The sequence below is a fragment of the Chenopodium album genome, chromosome 19 (assembly GCF_948465745.1).
Source record: "Chenopodium album chromosome 19, dcCheAlbu1.1, whole genome shotgun sequence".
Taxonomy (NCBI): Eukaryota; Viridiplantae; Streptophyta; class Magnoliopsida; order Caryophyllales; family Amaranthaceae; genus Chenopodium; species Chenopodium album.
This window is the reverse complement of record NC_137852.1, coordinates 6467321-6480203: the sequence shown is the minus strand read 5'-3', so window position 1 is coordinate 6480203 and position 12883 is coordinate 6467321. Positions and strand designations below refer to the sequence as shown.

General features: G+C 35.5%; 2 protein-coding genes across 2 annotated transcripts; both read right to left on the bottom strand.

Moving 5' to 3' along the window:
• Window positions 1–10: 10 nt before the first annotated feature.
• On the bottom strand, window positions 11–7413 carry LOC145595524 (uncharacterized). Its single transcript, XM_081651942.1, has 13 exons — window positions 7257–7413; window positions 6758–7079; window positions 5515–5692; window positions 5390–5439; window positions 4330–4422; window positions 4161–4249; window positions 3636–3714; window positions 3162–3244; window positions 2986–3064; window positions 2160–2883; window positions 1661–1741; window positions 993–1587; window positions 11–724 (listed from the first exon to the last, which is right to left on the bottom strand). The coding sequence occupies exons 1-13, from the start codon at window positions 7286–7288 to the stop codon at window positions 583–585; spliced, it is 2547 nt and encodes an 848-aa protein (XP_081508068.1). The 5' UTR covers window positions 7289–7413; the 3' UTR covers window positions 11–582.
• Window positions 7414–8874: 1461 nt separating this feature from the next.
• On the bottom strand, window positions 8875–11849 carry LOC145593902 (cation/H(+) antiporter 28-like). Its single transcript, XM_081650261.1, has 4 exons — window positions 11700–11849; window positions 10560–11588; window positions 9793–10383; window positions 8875–9474 (listed from the first exon to the last, which is right to left on the bottom strand). Exons 1-4 carry the CDS (start codon window positions 11847–11849, stop codon window positions 8875–8877), a joined length of 2370 nt encoding a protein of 789 aa, XP_081506387.1.
• Window positions 11850–12883: the final 1034 nt, after the last annotated feature.

Below are 12883 nucleotides of genomic sequence, written 5' to 3'. Positions count from 1 at the left end.
TTATTTGTGAGCATACAAGCAAGATTTCATTAAACATGTCAAGATAATGCAACAAGGCTACAAACTTGCCAAGTTGCCATGATACAAACTCCTTTCATCTTTTGCTAAGCATTTGAACAAATTAGATGAACTATTATTAAAGGGTACAAATCAAGCTAACAACTTGTCAGCATAGCTACGATAGAGAAGGCTGTGTATTCCTAATCATTTACAACAACGCTTAGAAAACTGACTAAAACACAAGAAAATAGCAGTCTACACTAGTATTCAGATCAGACTTGTATCTAAACGCATCCTATTAAGGTTACATGAGGAAGCCAATAAAACCTTCCCCCCACTGAGAGAAGCTGCACATTCAAGGGTAGAGAAAAATTATCATCTGAACCCTAGTGAGGCCCAGAGATATCAGATTCATTATAACAGCCCTCAAGTGCAAGCACGTCGATGTACTATGACCCCAACTGAACAAATGGTGCAGAGATTCTATGGGCCTTCACCCACCTGCTAGCAAAACTGTGAGAACCATTGGAGAGCTCTGAACTGCAAAGAAAATAGCTTGGCTTTAATCTATATACTTGATCATCAGGATTTCAGTCTTTTTTGTTTCTGTGTTACAAATCTGATGCCTTGCTTTCCAAGTTCCACAGTCTTCGCCCTGCCATCATCAAGATCAACAGACAACATTGCTGACCCCTCAATAACGTCAATGACAACTCCTTTATGCCTGATAAGATAGAATTTATAACCAATTATAAACAGAAACAGTAGACCAAGTCTATCATGCATTCAGAAATAGAGTATTGACCAGTAAAGTATTAAACGTTTTGATGAACAAAAAATACTGAAGCAACAAAGGACGAGAGAAAAACAATGTATCTAACTACCAAAACCACACATTTCAAGCATGATCATGAAATAATTATCAAAGTATCAGGGGCCAGAATCCAACCAAACTATTTCAGCCTAGTATAGTAGTATGAAGGAAGACTCACCAGGAATTATCAGATGGCTGATGAACTTCTACTCTCTTTCCTATAGCATCTTTACCCAACTTCTTCAAAATCCAGTTAGCATCCATGATTTCATTCATTAAATTGTCATCTTGTGATTCTGTCACATCTTCCTGTTCATGATGTTTAGGCTTTTCCACCAAGGGTGATGGCCTCTTTCTCTTAGACCTTTGACCCTTCACAGATCCTCTCTCTTCCTCACTATGTGGAACCCACGAACTAGGATAAGGAGTCTTGAATTTGAGTCTAAGCAAAGGCCTGGAGTCCTTAAGTGAAGCATCTACAGCAGGTGGTGCTGGCTGGTTACTTTTATTGCTATCACCAGACATATCATGCCTGTTATCTGGATGCTTTCTCAAAGAAATCTTCTCACCCTTTGATACATTGTTCTGTAGCCCTTCACTGTCAGCATGGCTTTTTTTTGATGGCGTGATATGTGTGCTCTCTAGACCAAACAATCCATTCCCTCTGTGAGATTGAGGACCAGAAGCTTCAGATTTGCCTTTACCAAGCTTTATTATGTTACGATCCCTTAGTTTGACTCCTCTTATATTATGAGAACCATCAACTTTGTAACCTGCAAATTCCCATGAGTCAATAAAAAGTTCATATTCATTCCAGATTAAGAACAGTAGTAGCCAAATGCATACCATCATCAGAGTTTGATGTGCCATCTAATCTTTCCGTTAGATTATCACCTGTCCTATGCTGACTCACTGCTTCATTCCCTCCTGAATCCAACAAAGAAAAACAGAGCTATAAGACCTAAAAAGACTGAAATTATGAATAGCAATCAATTGAAATTATTTTTTCAAAAAAAACAATAGCCAAATTTCAAGTCATATCACATGTCAAAACAATGGAACACAATTAAATTTTAGAAGGCTACTTAGATACACAACAGTCAAAATCCTACCAGAAAAACATGAACACAGCAAATACACAATTTGGAACAAACACAAGGCACCGAAATTCAAATCATATCATAAATCGCCATCTCTTAATAGATTTTTTGTCCTTAGATAATTGAAAAGATAACGATAAATTACTTTTTCTTCTAAAGGCAAAAATGCATCAGAAGAAAACAGATAACAAATGTCAAGCAACAGCCAGCATACAGCTGTATGCACAACATAATACAAGACTTACCACTTAATGTCACCAAATCTTGCTCCCTCTGGTAGCTTGAAGAATCAGACCTCGGAGAGTTGGTTATGGTTTTATTTCGTCCTCCTAGATGTATAACCAGCTTAGTTCCCTTAATGGTCTTTGGTTTGTTGCCAAATTGCCCCACATCCTCACTAACAGCAGTGTCATTAGGTTTCTTGCTCTTAATCTGTAAAACTGTTGCTCTTCTGTCTACATTGCTCCCTGCAACCTCATCCATAGATTTGTGCTTCAAAACCCCCTGTTCCTTATTAGAGAAATTTCTGTCATTTGGACTGAAACTTCCAGAAACAGGAGAAGAAAAAATATCTGGTCCATGTGGCTGTGACGTCTCTTTATTGTTCCCCAATCTAGATCCAAAAAACTGAGTCTCACTGTATTCTTCAGGCTTGACCTCCATTTTACCATCCAAAGACGTCTGGTATCCCTTTTTCTTCACATATTTTTTGCTGTATGGTTTCTTACCAGATTCCTTGATCTTCTTAGGGGAAAAATCGGCCAAACTTTTCAAAGAGAATCTAGCGCGCCCATGTTCACCCTTCCCAGCACTCAGATCGTAATCTTCATCATCAGAAAACGGCGAAATAGAAAATATTTCTTCCTGAGTCGGCAAACCAGCAGCTGCCCTTAAACTTGCTATTAGATCACGATCTGCCTCGTCTCTTCTCCTCCACAGCTCTTGCACAGCATCTTCAATACCCCTCACCTGCAAATAATGAGAGGAAGAGAAGGAAAGGAGAGTTAACTCACAAGTAAATTATACTGGTAGAAGTAGTAATAACAATAGGAAAACCTTCCCTAAGAATACCTGGTAGCACTCGCCACGACATGTTGGGCATGTGTATGGAAGATTTCCATCTATTTGAAACTGCAAATATCTCTCATCACTGCATGTATAATAGCATACAATTAAGATATGTCATTAAAAGTTGAAGGCATGAAACTTAATTTCACTATAAAATGATGATAAAAAGAATAAATAACCTGATTCCATCACATTCAACGTGCACCCAGCGCTGGCAAATATCACAGCAAACCATAGGTGTTGCCTCTGAATCTCTGTAGACCTACATATTTTTAAGGTTAAATGAGTCAACTATCACTGAAGCATGTAAAACAATACAGTGAATAAAGTTGACAAGGCCTCAACTATGGTCAAAGATCAAGCAGAAGCAGTAAAATTGGGTGCCTCTGTGTGTGTGTGTATATGTGTGGGCCCTTGGTGGGGGGGCAGCAAAGAATGGAAGCATTGGATCCACATGATTAAAAATCTTAATTTCAACTGATCAGGAACGAATGTTCTAAATGAAAGTCAATCATTACCAGCATAAAACTACTCAATTTTCTGTGGGCATTACATGCTGTATGACTGAAACAACCAACATCGAATTTCAAGATGAATCCAAGGCATAGCACGATACATTCATATAATCTTAAACGAAACAGAATTATATATACCTTCAGGCAAGCAGGACAATAATTGCCTTTGGTAAACAATCTCCCACAAGCATCACAGCAAGTATACCCTAAAAACCACCTGCAGTGTCCAAAACAAGGTCAAAAGAAAAAATGACAAAAAAAGTAGACATGATACAACAATTAAAACAATAGTAAGTGCAACAATTAACATTCAATTTACTGCTAGTCAACATATGCATTACAGCATTCCAAACACAGACCACTATTGCCCATGTGGATCTTACTATCCACAATGGAGAAATAAGCTTACACAAACCTTTCCTAGAACTAAATGAACAAGACATGACTAAGATGCTAGATGCATGAGTGTATTTTAATACCAGTAATTTTCTTTAGAAATTATAACCAAAAATTCCAAATGCCTATTGCCTTATCCCATACACAAAGTGTCTCAATTATACAATTATACATGTCAATCATCAAAAGCTATAACCAGCATCTTTAAAGCATAATGCAGCCAGGCATCACCAATCTAATAAGAGAGCCAAGAACTTCAACAAATACCTTACACTCAGACCATTTCCTGGAACATTTGACCCACAGCTGTGGCATTTTGTATGCTTGGGGCAAAGGTAAGGTCCAGAACTAACATTCTGCACCAGAAAAATATATTAAGATCCAACAATCTGCACAGTGCAACAAACTAAAAACAGAAAAGGAAAACAAAGACAACCTTGTGCGGAGGCTGCATACAATAACAATGGAAGGCACCATCACACCTCTTGCAAAACTTAAACTTGTTTGGCTCTCCAGTTCTACGACAAACCTGGAAGGGAAATGAGATAAGAAAAAGATACCCATTGTCAAACAAACAAGCAAACCAAACACTGAAGTACCAATTTGCACCAACACTATATAAACTCATTATCAGCAGACAAAAGTTTTAGTAGTTCTGAAAAGAAAAGCTAAAGAATAAAAGATGCGTTCAATGAAAAATATATAGGGCCCAGGGAGTGTATTGATATTAAGGAACCATTAGGAGATTGGATGTGCCAAAATCAATTCCTCCACATGCTGCATATGAAACTAACCTTTCTATAAAAATATGTAGATAAGTTCAATGATATGCAAAACACTAATCACAATTTTAAAAATAACATATTGAATGATATAGTCAAAGAACTATGTTATCATCCAAAAAATATATATATAGCCTTACGCTTCAAATAAAGTAAGAAATCTAAGAACGCATAAGAAATGGCTATGAATGACTGGCACCATTGTTTCAACAAAATAAAAATTGAATTTTAATAATAAACAATAAAAAAAAAAAAAAAAAAAAATACTAATGGCCAAAGGTGTGTCTGGCTACTATTGCTGCTGCTTTTGCTGAACAGGCCCCCAAATATCTAAAAAAGAAGAGGCCATGTAGCTGGGTTCATGAATCTAGAAAATTTCGTATAATTACACTTGAAAGCCCTTGAAGTGGGTTAAAAAATACTACAATCTTTTATATATAGGTCAAACCGTTATAATGGACCGTGAATCTAGATGGTATATTTTGAAAAAAAAAAAAAAAAAAAAGTAAAACTGCTTATGATACACACATAGCACTAAAGTGACTAATTTTCAACATGAATTTGTTTGAAGAGTGAAAACCATACTGTGAGTCTAAAGTCAAAAAGTTACAGCCAGCAAGGCAACTCACAAAAAAGAGAACTTATGGACCACAAGAAATAATATCCTACGATATAAACCATGGAATTAAGCAATATATTGCAGCACGTAATTACCTCACATGTACGGCATGAGGGGCATGTCCATGAACTCCAGTGAAACAGATCTGCAGAGAGAAACATAACTCAGAAAGGGAATGTAAGATTTTATCCAGACCAAGAACCCTAGCAACAGAGCAAACCTCTATGTTGAGACCAAGTTTTTAAGCAACTCCTGTGATACTTTTTCCCACAATTACTGCATGGATGCATCTTCTTAGCTCTTTCACTCCCTTCATTTTCACCAGAGAAGCACAGTCGACACATCACATTCACATTAGAAGAGCCCTGCTCCTCTACGCCGGAATCTTTGGTGACATCCTGAGAATAGCAGCAGATAAACTAGCTAAGCTATATGCAATATATAAGCAAGGAAGTAACAGGATTCAAGGTTTGAACAAGATTTAAATAATATGACCCATCTAAGAAAACCCATGATTGCCAATCCCAAGGTTTGGACAAGATTCAAGGTTTATAATACAAGGTTTATCTGACAGCATATATTACCTGTTTCCTACTCTCAACAATTTAACATTATGGTATCCTGTCTACCACTTTAAGCTGTTGGTGAACCAACAGGTAGCTAGATATGGAAATTGCCAGGGAAACTCTAAAGATGTTATTGCATCAATCAGCGTTGAATTAGTGAAAGAAACAACATATGATTAAGATTCATAACTAGCAACAAACCGACCCTTGTAAAAACACAGTCAACCCTCGCCCATACAAATAGTGGGAAGTATTGTAAAAATAGGCCAAAACTTAAAATATTCAATTGACATTCATCAATTGCAATATAAGACCAAATTTTCATAAAAAAAATAACATAAATGACCACATAACTCTCATTGATAACCAAAATCCCAAATCACTTATTCATTTTCATCACCTTAAAACACTCCAATTTAAATCTTTGCTATAAAAAAAAGTCATTAGCTGTTGAAATTATCCTGCTCTCCTCCTATCCATAATTATTCCCCCCAACCCCACACTCAAGCTCTTGCATGTTGCAATAACATAACCTAAAGTATGATCACTTACAAAGCTACCACATAATTCCAAAATAACATCTATTCCACAATTCAAACTCCGTCTTCCAAAACCAAAGTCACAAGCTTTTACCAATTAGGGATAGAGTTAGACAACCAACAACACCCTCCAATCAATATCATCATTCCCAAAACCAATTTTAATTATTCCACATTACATGCTACTCACAAAATCAATACATTATTAATCATCAATTTACAACACAAATGCAATTACAATTAACAATCTTTAGCACACCACCAAATAGCAAACAACCCTATAATCAATCAAACAGATCCAAATAAGTCAATGCACAATCAGAAACCCCAATTAATTCCAAAAACAATAAAAGCTCACCACCAAAGCACCGGATTCAAAACGGCGAGCAAAATCCTCAGCCGCCAAAGAAGCAACAGCAGCCTTCTTCTGCAACGCAACCCTTTTAGTCTGAGCAGACAACAACTCCTCAGCATCATCCCCATTAACAAGAGCAGAAACAGGCGGCGGAGGAGGCGGCGGAACAACCTTAGGAACCGGAACTTGAACCGTAGCACCTTCCTTAACCCTAATAATCCATGGATCCTTAAGAAAATCATTCAACCTCGAAATCCCAGCCTCGAAATCAGAAATTCCAGAATTAATCTGCGGAAACCCTAACTCACAGAAACAAATTCGCTTGCTAAAAGAGGGGAATTGAAAGGACGAAGAAGAAGATGAAGAAGACGAGGTTAGTGAGCAAGAAAAGTGAAATTAAAATCAGAATGAATGAATTCAAAATAAAAAAGAAAAAAAAGAGAGGGAATAAATAAAAATACAAACAAACTAAAACAAAGAAAGTGTAATACTAGTAGTTTACCATGTAATTGGGCAAGCGACGTGAAATGCCATATTATGATGAGAGAGAGAGAGAGAGAGATGAACCCAATTCTTTTTGATTTTTGATGAGGGTGCGCTAACCTCACTTCTCCTCTCTTTTTTTTTTTTTTTCTTTTTCTCTTTTTTTTTTTTTTCTGTCTCCTAAGTTTTATGAGAAATATATACAGTATAGGCTTCTTCCTTCTCTATTTTACCACTTCCCCCCACCTTGTTTTTTTTTTTGTTTTGGACAATTCTACCCCTTTCCTACATGCTTTATATTTACTTGTAATGTTGTTAACTTGACAAACTTGTTACTCTTGTAGTCTTGTTAGAGTATATTTTTTTACTACCTTAAGATGTTTTTGTTATTGGTGTTCAGTTTATTTTAGTTATTACGGTTGTTTATATAAAAACAGAGGATTTTCAGTTTGGATTAGGTGTTGCTAGCTGAGCTAAGGCTGGGTCTCGTGTAAAGGGATTTTATGGTAGTTTTGAATCATAGTGAGGTTGCTGGTAGTTGAGTTAATAGGTGGAATTGTTTCTATAATAATTTTGTATTGTAGTCAGGGTATTGTTAGTCGAGTTAAAAAGACAGAATCTAAGGTAAATTCGCTTTAAAGATAATTAATTGTGAAAGCGGCGGCAGTTTTATATGTTTATTAGAGGTGACAGTTACTTAAAAAGATTAGCATTTATGATTAATATTTTGTTAGGATGACTTTCTCTATCAAATCTTTCTCTCTAAGTAGAACATTTTTTGTAACACAAAAAGGAAACTATAATAATAGCTTTTGTGTCAAAAATAATAATAATAATAATAATAATAATAATAATAGCTTGAACCATTAAAACTCATGAAAAGTACATTAGGTCAACTAAGGGATTTGTCTTCCTAAATATGTCCTTACTCCTTAAAACATTGATAGCTTAACATGTTCTTTTTAATAGTGTTCAATTTATTTTAGTTATTACGATTGATTATATAAAAATAGAGGATTTTATTTTTTGGATTAGGTGTTCCTATCTGAGCCCCAGCGTAAACATGTGTAAAAGAATTTTATGGTCATTTTGTATCATAGTGAGGTTGGTGATATGAGTCACAAGGCAGAATCATATAAGGAATTTTAAGATAATTTTGTATTGTAGTGAGATTGTTGCTAGTTGAGTTAAAAAGGCAAATCTAACGTAAAGTCAGTTAACGATAATTTATTGTAAAAGCGGCGCAAGATTTTAAAATTAGATGTGGTATTTAATTTAAAAAGGAGAGCATTTAATAATAACTAATAAAGTGTTAGAATGATTTTCCTTTCCTCATCCAAATCATTCTCTTTGAGTAGAACATAACAATTGCTGAAAAGTTCACTAGGTCAACTAAGCGATTGGTCTACCTAAATTGATATTGATTGTCTTGTAATGTCGTTGGGTTAAAAAATAAGGAAGTGCCAATGTAAAGTATCAACAACTCATATACTTTTGAAATTCGTATTATAAATGTGTGTGACTAGGCGACTAGCTACATTAATTAGGAAGCACTACCTTATCTTACATATTGACACATAATCTAGTGATCATACAACTGAATTCTAATAAAGTTGCTTAATACAATCTTCAAAATATTATAGGAAGGAAAGCTCATTATCATAGCCTCCAGGTTCAACTTTAAGGTTGTGTTGTTGAATAATTAAAACAGAGGCAGTGGTGGAAAAATTAGGGCACGATAGTATATCACCTAAAGGCCCTAATTCCGGACATTGTTCCCAATCATTCATTCCCATTGTTAACATTGAATTCACACGCCCAGCTCGGCCCACAATAAAAAGCTCATATTGGCCATCTAATGATCTTAATATGGTGTAAGCTTGTGCCGAATTCATCAAGTGTTTCTCCAAGTATGAGACCTTCCCTCCTGCAATGTGCCTTTCATAAAAATTTGCAAAGCATTCATCATCGACTTCCATCTCTTCTAATAGTTGATTTGTTCTTCTCATATTATTATTTTCTGCATCTATGTCTACTAGGAGTCTCATCACCGTAAGTTTTACCCCGGGATGGTAAGCTATACGTCCTGCATATGCTAATGCTTCTCTATCATCTTTGCCTCCGATAAATATAACAATCGTATTCAAAGTATTTCTTGGCGATTTTGACATTTGACTAGTGGCACCAAAACCTCGATCAACTAAGATTGCTATGGAGCATGGAGCATTGCGAAGAACCTAGTAAAACAAAAAAAGACAAATGTTACAATTAATGATAGAATTTGAAATTTTGGCCCTTTCTATTGAGAAAAAAAAATATTATACTCGGTCATATTTGACTAATTAGAGACTATTCTAGCCAAGGAGATTAGATGGATTATGATATAGGACAATAGGAGAGCCACCCCAAAAGCTAGCTTAAGGGGAGGGGAGCCCATTGTCCTATATAAATCCCACATTAGCCCCCCATATGACCGATGTGGGACTCATGTCTCATACCTTGTAATGGACAGTTCTGTAACAGATTAACATGCTATTAATAAATACGAGCATTACCTTGCGATTAACATATCTAAAGCCTACACGGCTATCATTTGTCTTGCCATCATTTGGAAGACCATTGTGAAAAGGAAGTATTATTAGACTGATGATTGAATCCTCAGCTAAGTTGCAAACTTCTTGGTGCATGTTGTTAAAAGTGGCCAAGGCCATGGCTCTTCGAAGGGTGATTCCATCTCCATTCTCCGCGACATATTCTTGTAATGTGGTTGTAATTTGTTCTCTATTTTGAATAGTCATCTCATCAGTCACCTCTAAAGCATCTACTCCTCCTCCTGGAACCAAAGTGGCAGCAATATCATCTGTGAGTTCTATCATGTCAGTAGCATACACCACCATGCCCGGGTCACCCGTCTCCTTGGAGATCTCCATGAGATTTATAGCACAAGGAACATTTTCGGGGCCATGAAAACCTAATAGAATCCTAAGCTCCTTGGTGGGATCATGCCATTGTAGCGCCAAAGGTTGATTTGGGAAGCGTTTCCTAGCTCGTCGAATAATGTATTTTGCTATTATTGGAATGTAGATGATCTTGAGGACCATTGCTAATATCATACCAATACATGTTGTATAACTGATGATGTGATTCTGCATCAATCCATGCATGATACTAATTAAGTATCAATAAATAAAGCTAATTAAAAGTGCAGATAACATACATACATACATACATGTAGTCAGGCCTCTTTAACATTGGCATATGATAATAATTAAAAGTATATATATTATGCAAAATTTAATCAAACAAATTAAAGCAAAAGTACCTTCATGGCAATAATAGTGAGGTATATATGTAAATGTCCTTTAACATTCAAGAGTAGTGCAAGTGTTATGGATTCAGGCCATTGAATATCAAATATCAAGCCGGATAAAAGAGCTCCAATGATCTTGGCAATCGTTTCGACAACAAAGAAGCCAAACAACCTTGCCCAAGAGCCTAGATTTTGAAACTCAAATCGTCCAATTTGTGCTTCCAAACCCACCCACACAAAAAAGAAAGGATAGAACACAAAGGTCAAAAAGTAATTAGATTTAGAAATGAAAAATTGTGAAATCCTCCCTTCTCGTGGTAAGAAAGCCCCCATTACAAACGCGCTAAGCACGGGAGTAAACCCCATAAGGGGTGATATGCATCCAATACACACCACAAATGCAACTGAGAGCACCAAGTGTGATCCTTTAAATGTTTTTCCATGGGGATTCGCGTTGTTCACCCAACGAAGAATTCTTGGTCCTACAATAAGGGTTATGATGATTTGTACCAGCAATGTCAAGCCAAGAGGGATAACCCCATGACCCTTGAGGTACTCATGTTGGTCAGGTTCTCTTACACGAACTCGAAACCCTCTTTCTGGTTGGAATATGACATATCCAACACAAATTATAAAAATTGTTACCAATTCAGAGTACACTGCTGCAGAAATTGCAAACTTACCAATGTTAGACTTTCCAATTTTGAGGTCTGTTAACACTCGTGTTAGCAAGGGGGACCCCGTACTTGACAACATTATAGAGAAAGCTAGATAAAATTTAAGGTTTGAGTTCACCCCGTAATGAAGGAAAGAAGCACTGCCACTTGTAAAAATGAATGTGAAAATCATCCCCGTGTATGCAAAAATAGCCTCTCTCTTAGGTACACGAAAAAACACTAAAGGGTTCATTTCGAGTCCTAGTGCAAACATGTAGATGGTCATCCCAAAATCAGTTAAAAATTTCATGTTTTTCAATCTGTTATCATCTATATGTAGTATCGAAGATTTTACCAAGGCAATATTACCTAACGAAAATCCCACCTGCAATACATTACATATCGTTAATCACATAGATAATAACATTATTTTGATAATTAAGATAGTTTGTTGTATGCTAGAAGACTAATAGTAAGTGGAATGCAAAAGACATACAATGGTTTCCGATATGATTCGAGGTTGAGAAAGGGGTTTTAAGAGGATATGCAAGCCATGGCAAAGTCCAAGCAAAGAAATGAAGCAAATAAAGTATGAGGCAACGTTTGATATCGCGTTGTTACAATCTGTGATATCATCATCTTCCATTTTTTTTTCTTGTTTTTGATCTTCTTTTGATGATTTCCTATCAGTTATAGTTCAATCGTTGTATATGAGTCCTTTTCTTTTCGTTACTTCCATATTTTGTGTACAAGTTGAGATGCCTCAAGTTAAAAATCTCTTTTAGCCTTTCTGCATCCAAATAGAAGTCACAGTAATTAGCAATGCAAGCTTACGTGTCCAACTTATGAAGGGTATATATAATATGAAATTACAAATTTTGTGTCCAACTTATAACTTTCAAGCATATAAACATTTTAATACTTAAAGAGAAATTAAAGTTTTCTTGGTGATGTATCTATTAAGTATCATATATATTGCAAAGTATCACAAAATGGAAGAATGCAAAAAAAAAATACGATTACTTTGTAGTAGTCATTATACTGATCTCTTTAATTTTTACTGATATCCTCTAGTATAAAAAGATCGAGTAGTATTGATAAACAAACAATGCCCAATGACAATAGATTTACTACACATGTATACACTGCACCTATTAATAGTAATATAAGAATCATGGTTTATATTTTACCTAAAATAACGAAATTCAATGCATCTATAATCTAGATCGAAAGATAATAAGCCTACATACATACATATAGTTTTCTTGTCTAGCATAACATATGATTTGATGAATAAGATTTCATACATGTAATATCAAACCTTGAATAAAACAACTATACAATGTAATTGTGTTCCCCAATATTTTTGAAAAGCAATCTAGTAACGAATATAAATAAAAGAAAGATAAACTACAATAACCAAAGAATTAGGTCAAATTTTGACATATACACATAATCAAAAATATTACTTGCGAAGAATGAAAAAAAAAAAAAAAAAAACCTAGACTATTTACCTGTCAATGCCTCTGATTGCCATTTTGGAAGTTCATTACTTTTGATGCAAATAGAAAGAGAGATGAAAAAGGGAAAAGAAAGAGAGAAGAAAATGTATGGTGTTCTTAAATCATTCTAATTGAGGAAATTTATTGTTAATGGTTCGAGTTCTTTGGGGAAATTTTA